At 44.1% G+C, this 16,841-nt stretch overlaps 1 protein-coding gene across 2 annotated transcripts in view; it reads left to right on the top strand.

The window, feature by feature from the left end:
* LOC111147241 (Rap guanine nucleotide exchange factor 5) overlaps nucleotides 1-16,841 on the top strand; it is a 228,526-nt gene that overhangs the window by 196,219 nt on the left and 15,466 nt on the right. For both annotated transcript variants that reach the window (XM_022503165.1, XM_022503164.1), the window contains 6 exons: nucleotides 95-192; nucleotides 3,559-3,681; nucleotides 5,561-5,739; nucleotides 10,881-10,971; nucleotides 13,121-13,171; nucleotides 13,972-14,059. In XM_022503165.1, the coding sequence (XP_022358873.1) occupies nucleotides 95-192; nucleotides 3,559-3,681; nucleotides 5,561-5,739; nucleotides 10,881-10,971; nucleotides 13,121-13,171; nucleotides 13,972-14,059 (630 nt within the window). The remainder of the gene's footprint in view (nucleotides 1-94; nucleotides 193-3,558; nucleotides 3,682-5,560; nucleotides 5,740-10,880; nucleotides 10,972-13,120; nucleotides 13,172-13,971; nucleotides 14,060-16,841) is intronic.

The raw sequence follows: 16,841 nt of genomic DNA, 5'->3' as shown, positions 1-16,841 counted from the left end.
TTTGTCTTTGGCAATTTTCACTCTTTAGGTATACTGTGCATGCCTACCACTGTTCTCGTGTTTCTAATTACTTTTTTAATTTTTTTTAATAAAGAAAAGCATGAACTTCAGCCCAATGACTTGGCCAGCTCCAAATCCCTTGAAGCATCGGGTCGGATATATGTCTACCGAAAAGACCTAGCTGACACTTTGGTAAGGACTTTTAGCCTTTACTTGAAACACAGATGACAGACTAAAGTCATATTTTTGTATGTTTTATAATAAATGTTAGAAAAACACATCAAACTACTTTCTCCTCTAGCCAGCAATACACCTGGGAAGCAACACTGCCTTTGAAAATCAAAGACAGGTATACCTTGAGGAATCCTAAGCCTTCCTAAGTCAAAGCCTGCTTCTCTTGGGCCTCTGACATAGGGGATGTGAGAGAAGTGACCTCCCTCCCCATTAATCTTAATTCCATTCCTTCTTTTTTGGTGGATATGAGGCGATCAGGCTGAGAAACGTACCCTGTACAAATTTAGGGGGAGAGAGACTCTGTATTGTTTCCATCTCTCTGGCGCACTTTGAGTGTACCGTTCACTGGAAGAAAGGGACAATTATCAGCCTTCCCCGTGTAAGATCAGCTCATAACAATGGTGTACGGGATGCTGGTGAGGAGTAAGAGTTGGAAGAAATGTAGAACCCGTGCTGTAAGTTATTTTCATTTTAAGTGTAAGAACATTTACGCCTAAGCAGATGACTTGTCATTATTACCTTCCTAAAAACCTCAGCCTTGTGGTTGCTTTCTGCCTGAGGATCAGGCCACAGACCCATATCCATAAAGAGCAGGCCCTGCCAGATGGTGATGGTATCCTCTAGAGACACGGTCCTAGTCTGTTTCATGGAGCCGTCACTGACGTGGTTCTTTCTAGGCGACTCCTGTTGTGTTTATAATTGAGGAATGTATATACCACATGGGTTAACCAAAATTGCTTATGATAAAAATATTTTATGTAAAATCATCTACAAGTATCAGCCTACCAGAATACTAATCTTTGTCACTTTTGGCACTTACTACCACTTAGGTGCTGGGTAATTTACCTACGGTATCTCATTTAACATTCCCAGTGACCCTGTGAAGTTCAGAGAGGCAGAGCCCCTTACTGTAGCTTCCAGCAGCCAAGGAAGGGGAAGTGCTAGGACTCCAGGCTAGGACTCCAGAATTATTGGCCTCAGAAGGTCTTGCACATTCCTTTCATTTGTATGTGATGAGGGGGCAAAGCAGAGGGAAACCTGTCTGACTCCAGCCTCTCTGCTTTGGAGTGTCCTTCAGCAGGTCACAGGTCCAGTATCTGTGCATGATGTAATTCCATCAGTGAACTGTTACCACCCGGCATCCTTGAATAGACAGTGAGACTGGCTTGGCTTTAACCCTCCCTAGGGAGGAGGACAATCTACCCTCTGGCTTCCTTGGAGCTTCTGGGTGATGGTGGAGATTCACACACTTGTCTTCCATGCCCTGCTTCCTCAGGCTACCCACAGACTTCTTTGCAGTTCCCTGCTACGCACGCCCCTAGCGCTCTCCAACCACCAACCAGGACCAGCTTCAGAAGAGCAGAAGGCAGGCCTGAGCGATGTCCTAGTGCAGCACATGGGGGCTCTGAAATACGTTCCTGGATGAGCCAGGTGCCATCCTGCCCTCGGGTGTTTCCACCACCAGCTCTCCATGCTGCCTGAGAGTTCCCTGTTGGAGTCCTAGCTTTCAGCGTTTTATCTCCAAAAGATTGCAGTTGAAGTGGAACATTGTAAGGCAGGAGAGATAACGTGGGGCGCCACTAACCCCCATTCCACTTATGTATAGATGAGTTGCTCTTCTCAGAAGGCAGAAGTTAGAGCCCTGAGTGAAAGGGTAAAAAAATAGAAAGTGTTTGTTGGAGAGGGCCGTAGACAGCCTTTGGTACCCAGAAGGCAGTACTAGGGCAAGGGGTGCATTTAGGGAGAAAAAGCAGGAAGGGTAAAAAGCCAACTGAAAATATCCTTACATCTCCAAATTAGTATGCAGAGATTTATGTCCATCCTCCCAGCTCTTGGCTCTCCCGCTGAATGCCTGCAGAGTAGTGTGGCACCTGTCTGGTTCCAGACTAATCAGGCCACAAGAAACATGAGCTTTCCTTCCCCGCAACCCCACTCAGTATTTGCACATGCATTATTTCAGTCTGCCCTCATTGAGCTCCCCCTTGTGTCCCACCCAGGGCTACAGGGACAATTTGTACCTTGACCTGCACTGAAAAAGTCTGTGGAGAAGCTCTGGGAAGGTCTTTTGTCATTTCTTTTTTTTTTTTTTTCTTCTTCAAGTTAGGAAACCTTTTCATAACAGTAAAACTTGTGAAATGCTAGTAATTTTACAGTTTTGAAAGAGGAATTGGGGGCACCTGGGTGGCTCAGTCATTAAGCGTCTGCCTTTGGCTCAGGTCATGATCCCAGCATCCTAGGATCTAGCCTGGCTTTGGGCTCCCTGCTCGGCAGGAAGCCTGCTTCTCCCACTCCCACTTCCCCTGCTTGTGTTCCCTCTCTCACTGTGTCTCTCTGTCAAATAAATAAATAAAATATTTAAAAACAAAAAAACAACAAAAGAGGAATTAATATTTGGAACCTCTTCATCCTGTCATGTCATTTATTTTTGCAAAGTCCCATTGTTTTTTCTCCAAGTTATTAATAATTTTAATATCATTAACTACTCAAACCCAACCCTTCAAATGGGAGAATTTTTTTTCAAGTAAATGCTTAGCCAACATCAGCTCAAACTCACAGCCCTATACCATGTGCTCTACTGACTGAGCCAGCCAGATGCCCCTGGGGAATTTGTACTTTAATTAGAAAATATCAAATATTTTGAAAAGATGCCAGATAATTTTTAATAAATTTAACAGTGACAAAATATTTAAAGTTTTGGTAGAATTTAAGGAAGTGCCATTACCAGACTCGTACCTCTTTGTATAGGTAAAGCAACAGATACTTGAAATAACCATCCACCATGGGGCATAAATGAAGTAACTTTTATTTTTTATTTCTTGTTTAAATTTTTATCACTTCCCACAGGCATTTTAATAAAATTTGTAAGTGTGTGTCTGGGACGAGGCTCGTTAAATGTATTTCCTGTGAAAACCATGTCTGTCTTTATTGAAGTGCACCATGACATTTCTTTTGTTTGTTTTTATACTAACCTGCTGGCACACTAATTCTTACCAGAAGCCAAAGTGATTTCAGGGCTTTCGCTTTCATTACGCTGTCTGCTGGGGCAGTGTTTTATAATCAGATCTGTGGATGCGTGCACGTGTGGTGGGGGGAGGGGCAGGCTAACTCATTGAAGTATCATTGATCACATTCTACTGTTTCCAAGGCTGTTTCCCAAATTGGTTGTAACTCACCAAAGATGAACAGACCAGGAAAAATATTAAGTGCACTCAGACAAGATTACTTTCCTAATCTGGGCTTCTAGTGGCTTTCTCTGGTCAGCCAGTTCAGTGCCAAACATTTGGGAATTACTGAGGATCCTTTTGCTTCTGTCTGTTGGTTTAGAACCCATTTGCAGAAAATGAGGAATCACAGCAAAGGTCGATGAGGATTTTGGGAATGAACACTTGGGATCTTGCTCTGGAATTAATGAATTTTGATTGGAGTCTCTTCAATTCAATTCACGAGGTAAGTAAGGAGTGAAAAGATAAAAATAAATGCTAGTGCTATTTTAACTTTGCATTCTTTTTTTAAAATAGATTAAATCATAGTGAGATAGTTAAGATTTTATTTATTTGACAGAGAGAGAGAGTGAGAGAGGGAACACAAGCAGGGGGAGTGGGAGAGGGAGAAGCATGCTCCCCACTGAGCAGGGAGCCTGATACAGGGCTGGATCCCAGCACCGCAGGATTATGACCCGAGCTGAAGGCAGATACTCAGTGACTGAGCCACCCAGCCGCCCCTAACTTTGTATTTTTTTAAAAGAGTATTTGTACGTGACTCAGTTTTAAGAAGATCCATCATCTCGTGCTGTAATTCTGCTTGGGATGCCATAGCCCAAAAGATATTTGGGGACTTTAAATACATTAAATACAAACCTAGGAAAGTCAGATATACATGATCATGTTTTATGTGCTCCTAATATAATCATATGTGTACTGTAGTATAAAAATGCTATATTTTTATATGTTTGAATACTTATGTATTTGCATAATTATGAAGATCTAATGGAATTGAAAAGCCATTTTACATTTGACAACTTTGATATTGATACTTTAATTTTTTTCCATAAAGTTCACGGTTTTGTACAGAATCGTATTTATGCACGTACACATATAGTCATTCTTTTCCTCTAGAACATTCTAAACATTTAGACTGTGCTGCAAGACTTAAAGTACTTTCTTGAAACTTTGGAGATAGACTTCAGATCTTTATGTCCATCATCCCTCCCTTTGAAGACAGCTTAAACATTTATAAAATGATAGAGTAGGGGCAAAATGCTACTGACAATTAAGGAGTAAATGTAGCCAGTGGAAGGGCTCACAGGAATCGGGAAATGAAAAATGAGACCTTTCTGTGCAACCGTGTGTTGCCTCTGCTTTGCCATGTAGTGACACTTTCCATTACAAACAGCCTTTCCTTCTGAAGAAACTCGTGCCCAACTTGGGGGCTTGAGTTCTGCTTTCAGTTTAAAGTGTCCTCCTCAGAAAAATGTCCTCCTCAGAAAAATGCCCACATTATAATCTAAATCTGAGCAAGTGGTGAACTCCTTCAAGCTAAACGATGTGCGTCTTACGAGATGTGACTGGAGCAGGCTGTGTCACTGCTTGTACTGCTTTCTCAGGGGAGTGGGGGACCCCTCCTGTGAAGTGCACACACCCTTTCATTTACAAACACATCCCTTCTGTTGCTCTGCCTATGATCAGTCTGGATAAAGAGTGGCTGGTCTTGCTCCATTTGTAAATTTTGGACCTTTCCCTGATCTCACTGTCTTTCTGTTCATGATTTTACTGTGTCTTTTATCCGTGGTTCTCAAAAAGCGGGTCCCCAGACCAGCATCAGCAGCACCACCTGGGGGCTTGTTATAGACACGGGTTTGGGGTCCCACCACAGACCTATCAAAGGAGAAAATTCAGGGGCTGGGGCCCAGAGAGCGGCTGTAACAGGCCTCCAGGTGATTCTGATTCATTCTATAATCAGAGAACCCTCGTGGAGAGAACCTACCTGTACTAGTGACAATCATTTCCACTTGCTTTTCCCAATACACCAAGTTCAGGAAGTTTGGATTTGATTCAGCCTGTGATTTAAACTTCAGAACTTCTTAGAGTTTCATGTAAAACTGTGTTATCTGCGCATTCTAAAAATAACACTTTTTGTGAGGAGTCTAAGTGAACGTTATTTCACAAGGCGTCTCTAACCCTGCATTGCTTCCGGTTGGATCTGTTGTTATGTTTTCATGACACATGGTGAGAGTGGCCACCTGAGGCAGCTCTTAACCATGGACTGACTTTTGTATTAGCTTGTCTCTGCTAAAAATAAATGCTGATGTGCACCTGTCTTCCTGCAGCAAGAGCTGATCTACTTCACGTTTGGCCGACAAGGCAGTGGGGAGCACACGGCAAACCTCAGCCTTCTCCTGCAGAGATGCAATGAAGTCCAGCTCTGGGTGGCCACGGAGGTCCTGCTTTGCAGCCAGCTGGCCAAGCGAGTGCAGCTGCTGAAAAAATTCATCAAAATCGCTGCACAGTGAGTTTCCAATGGTGACTAGTGCGGTTCTTCTGGTCTCCTTGAGAGAGTCCATTTTTTTCCCTTTGGGATGATAAGAGGGGTTAGGAGGTAAAAGTAAAATACAGAGTGAAGTGACCAAATGATTGAAAAGGTCTGTTCTGGAATATTTATGTCTTTGCATGTGAGGGGGTTACACTGTGCTGTGTCAGTGTCAATACCAGACTCGGGCCCTCTGCTCTGTGCTGCGGAATGAGTGAGCAGCCAGCACGCACATGCTCCGTCCCGGAGCTGACCTATGGTGTGCCTGGGGAGCTACAGCAGGCAGGGAAAACTGGGAAGATGACGTGAGGGGGGAGAATCCTTGCAAATTGGGTGCATTCTAGGATCCTGTTCTTGGCTGCTTGATGCCCACAGTGTGGACTTTGCAAACTCCTCTGCAGGCCCAGCTCTGGTTGGTCCCACCTGACCTCGGAGCCTCACCCTCTGGGCGCGCTCCATGTCGCAGCCGCTCCTAATGGCTGTCTGTCCCGGGCACACTGTCCTCCAGGCCTGCACACGGCGTTGTTGGCTCTGCCAAAATGACCACTTCCACCTTGCAGATTGCTGTCCTTCTTTAAGACCGAGGTCAAAAGTTGCTTCCTTCTTGACGCCCTCTCTGATTTTCAGATGCAGGGTTAACTACTCCCTACCACCATGCTCCCTCACACACATGCTTATTCCCTTTTAACTTTTTCTTTTATTACATTTATTAAACTTCTCTGTTTATATAGAATCCCTTCCCTTGCCTGTGTTAGTCTCCAGAGGACAGGGGCCATTACTAATCAAACATTGTACCTGATACGCCTGATGCAGAACTTAAATAGCAGTGACTCAGTAAAGGTTAGTTGAATGACATTTTAGTAACTTGCTGAGAGCTTCCCTTAAAATGCCAGATTAGTATCCTGAGAGGGCTCTCGGGACAGCCTCCCAACGGAAGCAGGCAGCAGGAATCAGAATCTTTCCCAGTTCCTACTATTACCCATTTTATTTCTCCTTTGTCTTCCTGAATAGTTTCTACGTCAAACAGTTTTGGAGTGTGCATCAGTGTAACACGTTCAGGAAACTGTGAATAATCACTCATTACTTGTACTGATCCTTGCAGGGAACCATGGGTTTCCATGGGAAAACCAGACCGACCCTACGCCCAAACCATGCCTTTGAGGACTTTGCAACCTACTGGAGGGGATACTGTTATAACTCAGATGGCTAACGTGCAAAATAGAATTGGGGGGGTGCTTATTCTGAGATCGAATTCTCCTGGGGCTTTGGAGGGGGAAAAGCTCGTATGCCAACGATGTGGAAAAGGAGGATGCGAAAACATTTGTGAAGGACGTAGCATTCAAGGCTGTATTTGAATTCTGGGGGGATCTGGACAGATAAGAGTTCGGAAGTACGTACTGCCCATGGAGGTGAACCTCACGGGAGGAGGAGGCAGGCAGCATACGGTCAGGGAAAGGGACCTCATCTGCTTTCACCAGAATGGAGTGTTCTTTGTACAGAAGCGGTGGGAGATTGATCTGCAAAGGAAGGTAAAACCAAATGGTGAAGGACGGTGCATTTCAGATCAAAGAGTTTAGGCTGAACTGAGGAGCTAGGGATTCATTGCCTTTTTTGTGCAGGAGACTGTCAGGATCAGAGCTGTCCTTAGGAAGATTGATGGGAAGGTAGCACATAGACTGAACTGCAGGCAAAAAGACCCCCAGATGCAGGGCATGTCGTTTACCTAGCAAGAGATAACAGAAGTACCCAACCTGGTGTTTGGTGCGACTGGGAATGGAAGGCGAGAGATTCGGCAGATATTCCTAAATCTTGGATAGTTTTTATGGTGAATATTCCTTTTTTTTCCTTCTTCTTCTTCTTAATTTGGCCAGTGCATTCCAAATGGCCTGTGAAATTCATAAAGGTGAGGCTCTTTTGGATCAAAAGCTTTCTTATAAATGCCAGTTACTTGGAGAAATGGGACATTAATGTCCCAAGGAGTAAAATGACACCACACAGCTTAGTTCCAGTATAAGATTATATCTATCCTCAGGGAAATGAAATATATTCACATCTTCTCCATATGGCCCCATGCTCTTGAATTATTTACTGTCCTGGTCTCTCTATCCCTAGCCCATGGAGTAGAATGCCAACAGAAACATAAAGTTAAATTCCTCATAATCACACTAGTAGAAATAACCAAGGGAAAACAGTAATTTCCATGATCATGAAGTGTCTCCCCTGCCTAAGGCATCTATTTGCATATTCATGTTTCCTTCCTTCTCGCCCTCCCCACCCCCCACCTCTGTGGATTGAGTGGAGTTTATTTCCTCACACAGACAAAGGAGTGTTTGCTAAACCGGAGTGTTTCAGTGGCTTATCGTGGAGTGAATGAACCTTGGTAACAAAGGATTCCAGACCGGATTGGTATCCAGCATTTGTACTCTATCAATTTGTCTTCTAGAGAAAGCGTTTGTTCTTTTTATAGGTTCAGACGTTAGTTATATGTGCTTTTTTTTTTTTTTTTTTTTTTTTTTTGTAATTATGACTACAAAAGAGATCTGGGTTAGGAAAATTGTTTATGGATTCTTAAAGATAAAAAAAAGATGAGAATTCTATCTGAGATTCCAGACAGATAAATGATACCAAATAAAAAGAGGTGTAATAAACCTTTTTAAAATGAATATTAATAAAACCATATCCCCCAAAAGTCTTGTTTTCAACTCCAGCAAATGCTGTCCAAAAGGCTTGCTGTATACTGAGTATTTGGGTGATGGGCAGAATATAAAAATGAATGGATATATCCTCTAGCTGTGAGGAACCTAATGTCTAGTGAAGAATCACAGGACCACGGGGCTTCCATCCTGTAGTAAGTGGGAGGACCTGGGAGTCAGAGAGAGCCTCCCACAGAGGTGCTTGTGGCCTACGGGCGGGATGGTTCTCCCCGACCACAGGAGCCTCTCCACAGAGGAACCTCCCATCAGCACACCAAGCCTTAGAGATGCCTCACGTCTGTTCTGGCTGGTATGAACCTTCCAGGGGGGGGTGAGGAGACAGAAAGGGAAGCAGAGTCCAGGTAATAGATGCCTTTGGTCACCGATAATATACAAAAACAGTGGATTTTCTAAATCATTGACCCGGAGAATCAATGTCCACCAGGAGCAAGTTGGTAGAAAGCAGATAAAGGGGCCAGTTAGACTGAGTTTCAGGTCCCCTCACCGACCCCCAAGCTGCAGGCAGGGCCAGATGCCGGGCAAGGAAGACTCTGAGGAGTACAGCCAGCCCATGACCGTGGAGGCTCCGCAGTGAGGGGCCTGTGGGACGGTGTCTAGCCCAGATGCTTTGGACCCTCAGTGTGGAGGCAGCAGTGCCTTTGCACATTCCACTGTTGGTGGGGATAGAGGTAGCCACATGCTCCCTGGTGGGGCCCTGTCTGCCCTGGAGTCCAGGCACAGCTGTCCTTGGGCAGTGTGCCGCCCCCAAGGCTGGCCCTGGGAGTAGCCGTGTAGGGAGGACCTGCCAGGCACAGCCAAGTGTGTGTGTGACCTGGAAACAGCCCTATCCATTCTCTTGTTTCTGAACTAGATACTTTCCCCTACAGCCTGTGCTACCAGGAGGCCGCACCATTTCGGGGGACAGTTTTCAGTATGTGTCAAGAACATTTAACATCGAGATAGCTTTGGACCAATCATGTCATGAATGACTGAATTTTAATTAAAAGAACCACAAATCCAGTTAAAAAGTTTTATGCACGAAGATACTCTTTGTAGCCTTCTGTATTGAATTGAGAATACCCTGAATGTTAACAATAGGGGAATAAGTAAACAAATCATGAAACGTTTTTGATGAAGTTGTACAGCCATTTATAATGGTAGTGGAGAATTCATAATACACACTCTATCACAGTAGTTTTTTTTTTTTTAAACACTGCAGATAAAGGAGTGTCTGGAACCCACAGGCTGCCCTGGCTGACCTGGGAGGCCAAGGCCCCTTCGCAGGCTTTGAAAACCAGTGGACTTTTGACCGATTAGATTGAAGGGCATGACTGATGTAATGCAGAACAGATAATTTCACAGAGTGAATGGAGCTCAATGTGATTTTTATTTTGCATTTTATTTCCTCCTTTCTCCTCTAAATGAGAAACGTGGGACGGGATCCCCACAACACATGCCATATTTTACATAGATCCATAGGACAGTGTCTGTATGGCGGATAGCGAAGAAAATGCATCTGAATGTCGAGGGAGGGGGAGCTTGAACCAGTGAGGGGAGAGGGGCTTGTCTGTCAAAGCGTAATGACAGCATCTTAGGTTCAGAGAGATGGGACAAGAGAGCTATTATTATTATTACTATTATTATTGCTAGGGCTCCTGGGTGAGTCAGTTGGATAAGTGCCTTCAGCTCAGGTCATCCTGGAGTCCCAGGATCGAGTCCCACATCAGGGGCTCCCTGCTCAGCATGGAGTCTGCCTCTCCCTCTGACCCTCCCCCTTCTCATTCTCTCTCTCTCTCCCCCCCAAATAAATAAATAAAATCCGTATTAAAAAAAGAATATGCTATATAAAAAGAAACATGAATTCAAGAGTTTTCGGTTGAAACTGTAGATGCATCATCCAAAATAGATTTTTTATTAATTTTTTAAAAATATTTTATTTATTTGTCAGAGAGAGAGAGCGCACAAGCAGGGGGAGTGGCAGGCAGAGGCAGAGAGAGAAGCAGGCTCCCCGCTGAGCAGGGAGCCCGATGCGGGACTGGATCCCAGGACCCCGGGATCATGACCTGAGCCAAAGGCAGACAGACGCTTAACCTACTGAGCCACCCAGGCACCCTTAAAATAGACTTTTTAAAAGGAGGAATCTTTTGAGGTGTCCAGAGGGTGTAGGAGCACAATCTTTTCCTAGAGGGAAAAATGAGCTGGAGTGTTTGGAATCTGTCACCTGGTGAGGAGCAGCAGAAGGGACACTGCCAAGCCCCCCCACCACCACACACACACAAGGGCATTCAGTGTGTGTTGGTCTTAGAGTCCCACGCCACCCTGGACGTTGAACTCTGTGGCCTAGGAGAGCCTTTGCGTCTTTATCTTTTGAAGCCATCTGGCAAAAGGATGTTGCTCCAAGTACCTTGTGCTTTCTTTATTCCGTAGCTGCAAAGCCCAGAGAAACCTGAATTCTTTCTTTGCTATCGTGATGGGTCTCAACACTGCTTCTGTGAGCCGGTTGTCGCAGACCTGGGAGGTGAGCCTTGGGGGTCTACATGGAAAGGGGTTGGGGGGCTAGGGATAAAGAAAACTGAATGGGAAATGTTCCAGCGAAAAGCCGTTCTTCAAAATAAACCTATTTGCATTTTTTAAATGAGGTAAGTACTACTAGGAAAGAAAAAGTTAAAAATCCATGTGTCAGGTTGGACTGTTTTAATCAAGTGGTCTTCAGAATGGCTCTATTATTATATAAAATCCAATACATGAAATACATATTTTCATACAGAGAACATATATATATATATATATATATATATATATATGAAGGAGATAAAAATTGTAAAATGCTCCACAGCTCGTTTTCTGCTTTGCTGCCGCTGGTCCTTTCAGAAGTGGTGACAGGTGTCCAGAAGCACATTTGCTGAGATGCTAATGGATGTAAGCTCCCAGGCCTCTCTCTTGCAGGCCCCCCACCCCCCAGCAGTGTGTTCATGTGGATGATGTATATCTCTGTAAAATTTGCAGAAGTACAGTAGTTTTATATTCTTTTTTTTTTTTAAAGAAGGCCCACAGAGTGCTAAGTTTCACCCCTCCCCAGTCTGGGCTCTGCCTGTGTCCCTGTTGCTTGGGGAAGGATGCCTGCGTTCTCAGATGGAGAGGCCCACTCAAGTCAACTCAAGTTCTGGGACATGGACTCTAAGGGCCTATGTGGGAAGAGCTGAAACTGGGGCGTCCCTGAGTGTGGCCAGACACAGGAAAGAGGGCTCTGGCCCTTCCCCTGGCCTCATCACCTTCTTTCTTTGGGCTTCTGTTTGTCTCTCTTTGTTCCTGTTGACTGGCTACCTCACTGTGTGCACCATTTCTCTCCCTCAGCCCTGCTCTTTCACCATCAAGCCTGCCCCCTGATGGCCCTGATCTGCATGTGGCTCACGCATTCTCCTTAGCTTCTCTCCAGTCCCCTCAGCCTCACTTCCTGTCACTGCTCCATTCTCTCCATGGTTCCCGATTCTCACTCCTGCAAGATAGGCCGACTCTCTTTTTTCTGACGTGAGATGTCAGCACAGGGCTCCGAGCAGTGTGCTAGGGTTTCACTTTCTTTGCATCAGGGGCCATTCTCCACTGGGAAGCACGGTGGTGACCTGAGGGTCGGGGTCAGTGCTTCTTAGAGGGGTGCCAAAGAAAAGAAAAGAAAGGCATGCTTGCCCCGGTTAAGCAAACAAGACGTGCGTGCGCACCGTAAGGTGAATGGAGGTGGACAGCGATGCCACAGTTCATCAGAGCTGGAGGGAAATTAATGGCCGGCCAGGGTCGGAGGGGCATGGAATTTGAATTAAACCTGGAAAGAAGCCTCAATGTGTAGAAATTGAGAGGAGAAAGAATTCAATTCAATTCAAATAGTGTGCATTTCGTGGGCATGTAGATGGCCTCCTATGGGCAGGGCCCTGAACATCTGTCCCATGGCGGATCCAGAATGGGCTGGACCAATTAGAACAGAGGATGTGGTGATGAAGGAGATCCGGGACCAGTTCAGGCTGGACCCCAGGAGGGCAAGTGGAAACTCACCCCAAACCACCCAGCTGGAACAGGGCAACATGGGAATTCAAATTCAGGCCCACTGACTACCCTGGAGAGCCTGTGTTTCCACCCTCTGTGACTTCCCATGTCACCTGCTGGTGGGGGTGATTTTCACAGCTCAGCTATCCTACCCATTGGTGGGCAGGCTGTGTCAGTTAGGGTTTTTATGGCCTTTCACCATTTAGCCCTCTGCTGTGAAATGCAGTTAGATCATTTAAACAAAAAATGCTAGCCAATATTACTATTTCCCACTCAGCAAGACGACGCAAGAAGACGAGAGCATTCACCAAAGGTGGGATATGGAACAGAAATCCTAGTCTGTATTAAAAAATCACCAGCGTGTGGAATGTCTAATCAGCTAGATTCCTGAGTCACGTAGCCATTACCTATTTTAAACTGTTTTTAGCAACATTCCCAAGGAGTGTCACATTAAGGAATGATGAAGATTGTGTGGTGAGAAGCAGTCAGGGTAAACCAAATGATAGAGGTGTTTGTGTTCAGATACATGACATGTGGAAGTTTAGCTTAATAAACGTTCCCCCCTCGGTTCCTCTGAAAGTAACAGACTTCTTTGACCTTTTCTTTTTTGTATTTTGTTTGTTTGATTTTAGAAAATCCCTGGGAAGTTTAAGAAACTTTTCACTGAACTTGAAAGTTTAACAGTAAGTAGTGAGCCAAACGGGACTTACTCTTCAAATTAATTGATAGTGCCGAATTTCTGTCTAGATTGCCTTGTTCATGACCCTCTACCGTGTCTGGTAGCTTAGACTAGATCACTCGTACCTGAAACTGTAGCTTTCCTTCCTACAGAGGGAAGAAGTTGACAGTTAATGCTTCTTCATCTCCATGGAGAAAGGTAGTGAGAATGGTCCTTTTGACGTGATTTCCAGAATGCAGATTTTTAAGTATATAGTCCATTTCAACGTCTACAAAATTAATTGGTATAAATGGAATGTGCAGTGTCTTATGCATGATTCTTTTTTCCTTTTTCTCCTTCATACCATTTCTAAGGTTTAAATTTTTTAAAACGTCTAGTTGCTTTTCAGAACACAAGAAAACAGCGTTCTCTTATTTTCTGTGCATTGTCCGTGCATTATGAGGGAGGTTTTTCTTTGCATTGTACCTAACAAAAGACTTTGGGGTTACCTCGTGATAGAAATTATGCAGAGGAAACTGTGCTTAAAGAACCTATTTGAGGAAAATAATAAGGCAATCAAAAGGTGCCTCTCTTTTGCAGTCATTTTCCATTATTGTAAACGAATAAGTTGACTTTTATTCATTGCCTACATTTCCTGCCCTAATTTAGTGAGTTTATTCTCCTAGGAAACCTTTATCTACTTTGTTCTGAAGAAGAACCTCTCGATATCTAAATCATGTTCAAATTGTATAGCAAAAGTAGATTTAGAATTGTTTCTATAGCACATTGATTTTTCTTTCTCTTTGTAATCTGCTTGGTTGGCAGGATCCTTCCCTGAATCACAAAGCCTACAGAGATGCATTCAAAAAGATGAAACCACCCAAAATCCCATTCATGCCCCTGTTGCTTAAAGGTAACAACTGTCTTTCCTTTATGCCATCCAATTCCATCGGCAGATATGTATCCCTCTAACTGTACGGGGCCAAAAAAAAAAAAAAAAAGAGCAAGAGAGACTCTCGGTCTATCTTTAGAGTAATTTTGACGTTCAGACCTAACTGTGTTTGCTTGAGATGGGTTTGCAAGTGCTCAGTTATTTCTGAGGTAACTGAAATACTTAATTGTTTCAGAGAGATACCAAAGCATTTTCACCTGACTCACAGAACTTGGCACTGGACATCTGTGTTTTTATTTTGCTCTGCTTCCAAGTGCAGGCTTACTTTCTTGGAGTTGACCATCCACTTACTTCAGCCAGGCTGGGAGAAAAAACCCAGAGAGAGATCACACCGAGTTTGCAGCTTAAATTTCGGAGAGCTAACTGCCAGGCTGCCGCTGTGTGAGAAGTACCTGTGGTCAACCCCCTGGCAGTAAAGTCTGTGACTGGGAGAGAAGGTGCTGTCTTTCCAGGAGTGGCATTCAGGGGAGTATGTGACAGCTGCAAGCTGGTCTGCTGACTTCTCTTCTGAAGAGCCCCAAATAATTCATCCCGAAACACGTTAGTTAAATTCGCTAGTGAGATCTCAGTAGTCTCTTTCGAACCAAGAGGGTTCATTCAAAGGAAGTTCTTTTGAATCTGGCCTGTGCTACTAATATTCAGTATATTCCCTACCTATGTGCTTTCCAGGAAAAAGGGATTTGGTTTTTTTTTTTTTTTTGGCCATATTTTGATTCTTTCCAAGGGATTTTATAGGAAGACTTTTTTATATAGCCTTCGCCCTTCAGAGGCTTGTAATTTCTGCTGGGTCTGGCCCCAATGACTAAACTCCTACATATGATTCTGGAAATGGGCTGCCTGGGAACCGGATTGCTGGATGGCCCGGCCATTCTCCTCCCAGCCCACCCCCACCCCATCGCTGCACCCACTGGCAAAGACGCCTGTATTCCCTCCTCAGCCTCTCTCCAGAATAGGCAGAGCTTGCCGAATCACTGAGAGGCTGTGAGCTCGCCACTCCGCCACTCCTCCTCTACTCTGCATCTAGTACAAAGCAAGAATCTTCCTGAAACAATACTCTGTTAACACAACTGAGGCACGCAGATGCTTCGTTCAAGCTGAAAAGATTCTGCTAAATGGAAATGGATGGAATAGGGAGAGATTGTAATGCCCAAATAACAATTTAAAGGTTTATTCAGGCTTACAGTTTTTATTTGCAAAATGAAACGTTCTCAAGTGGAGAGTGGGGGGTGGTAGGTGGGAAGTAACAGAATCCTTTAGACACAAATAGGAAACAGGAAAGGAGGACAGATCTGGGAGAGAAATTAATCTTAAGCAGAAAAAATTTTGAGAGAAAAGTTTTAAGGTAATGAGAAATTAGTTGACAGTGTCCCTTTAGCTTAATTAGATATGAGCAGTGCTTTTTGCTGAATGTTTGTGATTTTCCCCAAAAAATATTTAATGCAGTCAAGTGTCTCAGACTTACATCTTAGCTTGGATGCAATTTTCTGCTCTACTGAGTTTATCTAGACCTCTTTGTTGGCAGCAAAACAAATTTCCCTTTTTTCTCTGCAAATACATTCACTCTAGTAAACATTTTTTCATTTTTTCATTAGAAGCTTTCTTGAGTTTAAGCACTTAGTTTTCCTTTTCAAATATTTTGTCATTATAAAAAAACATCAACACTTTATTGTTTCAAATTATCATTTTTATCTGAAATAATTTCCAAAGGAATATAGGGTGAAAATTTAAAATATGTGTATATCATGCCTGAAACAAAACATTTTGGAAAAAAAACAAACATCAATTTGGGGATTTTTTAATTGCAAAATTTTTTTAAAGTTGCGATAAACTACTTTAGAACAACCAGCCTTTTAGTGAAAACTCACCCCTCTCCCCCTTGTTCCTCCCACTTTGGGTTGCTATTAGAGAAAAAGGACTAAATTGAACTCCTTGGGTGTTACAAAGGATTAGGCCTCCCGTGTTTCCTTTTGTGAGCCGGTCAGTTCCCAGTAAGCATGCAGATTATCAAGTGAGCACTTAACCTGAGGGTCCTTCTTCATCAACTTTCCTGTTGAATTCTTGCCTTTTGATCCGTCCCCCCACCCCCGTAAACCCCCCCACCCCGTGGTGTGGAATCCATTCAGAAAGTGGATGAATGGGAAACCCTAAATAAGTGTAGGGGCAAGGATCTCGCTGAGCTAGAGTCAGAAGCAGCCCAGCAGTGTGTATCATGCGGTGTTTGGGGAGCCGGTAGTCCTTTCCAGCAAAGTGACTATCAACAGGTGTGGGAGGTGAACTGAGGTCCTCTGGGGGGTTGTGTGTTTATCTCAGAGCTGGGATGATTACTGCAGATTTGCAGGGGCTTCTAAATCAAAGGAATGTTAGGGTGCTTGTACATTTCTTCCTTCTCTTACTTGTCATCTCCAAATGGAGCCGTTTCCTCCAGTAGTTCTATTATATGAAGTGTTTGGAGAGTGAGTGTCACCAGATGAACAGCGCTCATGTCCTGCCCTCTGCCTGCTGGGTTCCCTGAAGTGCTTCACAGCCCCAGACTTACGTTCTGAGAGCCCAGGTCTCTCTCTCTTTCTTTGTCTCTTTTCTTTTCTTTCTTTCTTTCTCTTTCTCTCTCTCTCCCCCTCCCTCCCTCCCTCCCTTCCACTTACTGGTTTATCTTCCTCCTACCTTCCTCTTCACACACCTGTCATTCACCTGCATCAAACCCTTCAGCCCCTTGAACCCCCTTCTGGGTGGCAGCCCTTTCCAG

Source organism: Enhydra lutris, unplaced genomic scaffold (genome assembly GCF_002288905.1).
Source record: "Enhydra lutris kenyoni isolate GAN:26980312 unplaced genomic scaffold, ASM228890v2 scaffoldscaffold16, whole genome shotgun sequence".
Lineage (NCBI taxonomy): Eukaryota > Metazoa > Chordata > Mammalia > Carnivora > Mustelidae > Enhydra > Enhydra lutris.
Note: the sequence above shows the minus strand (reverse complement) of the source record. Positions and strands in the feature narration are given on the sequence as shown.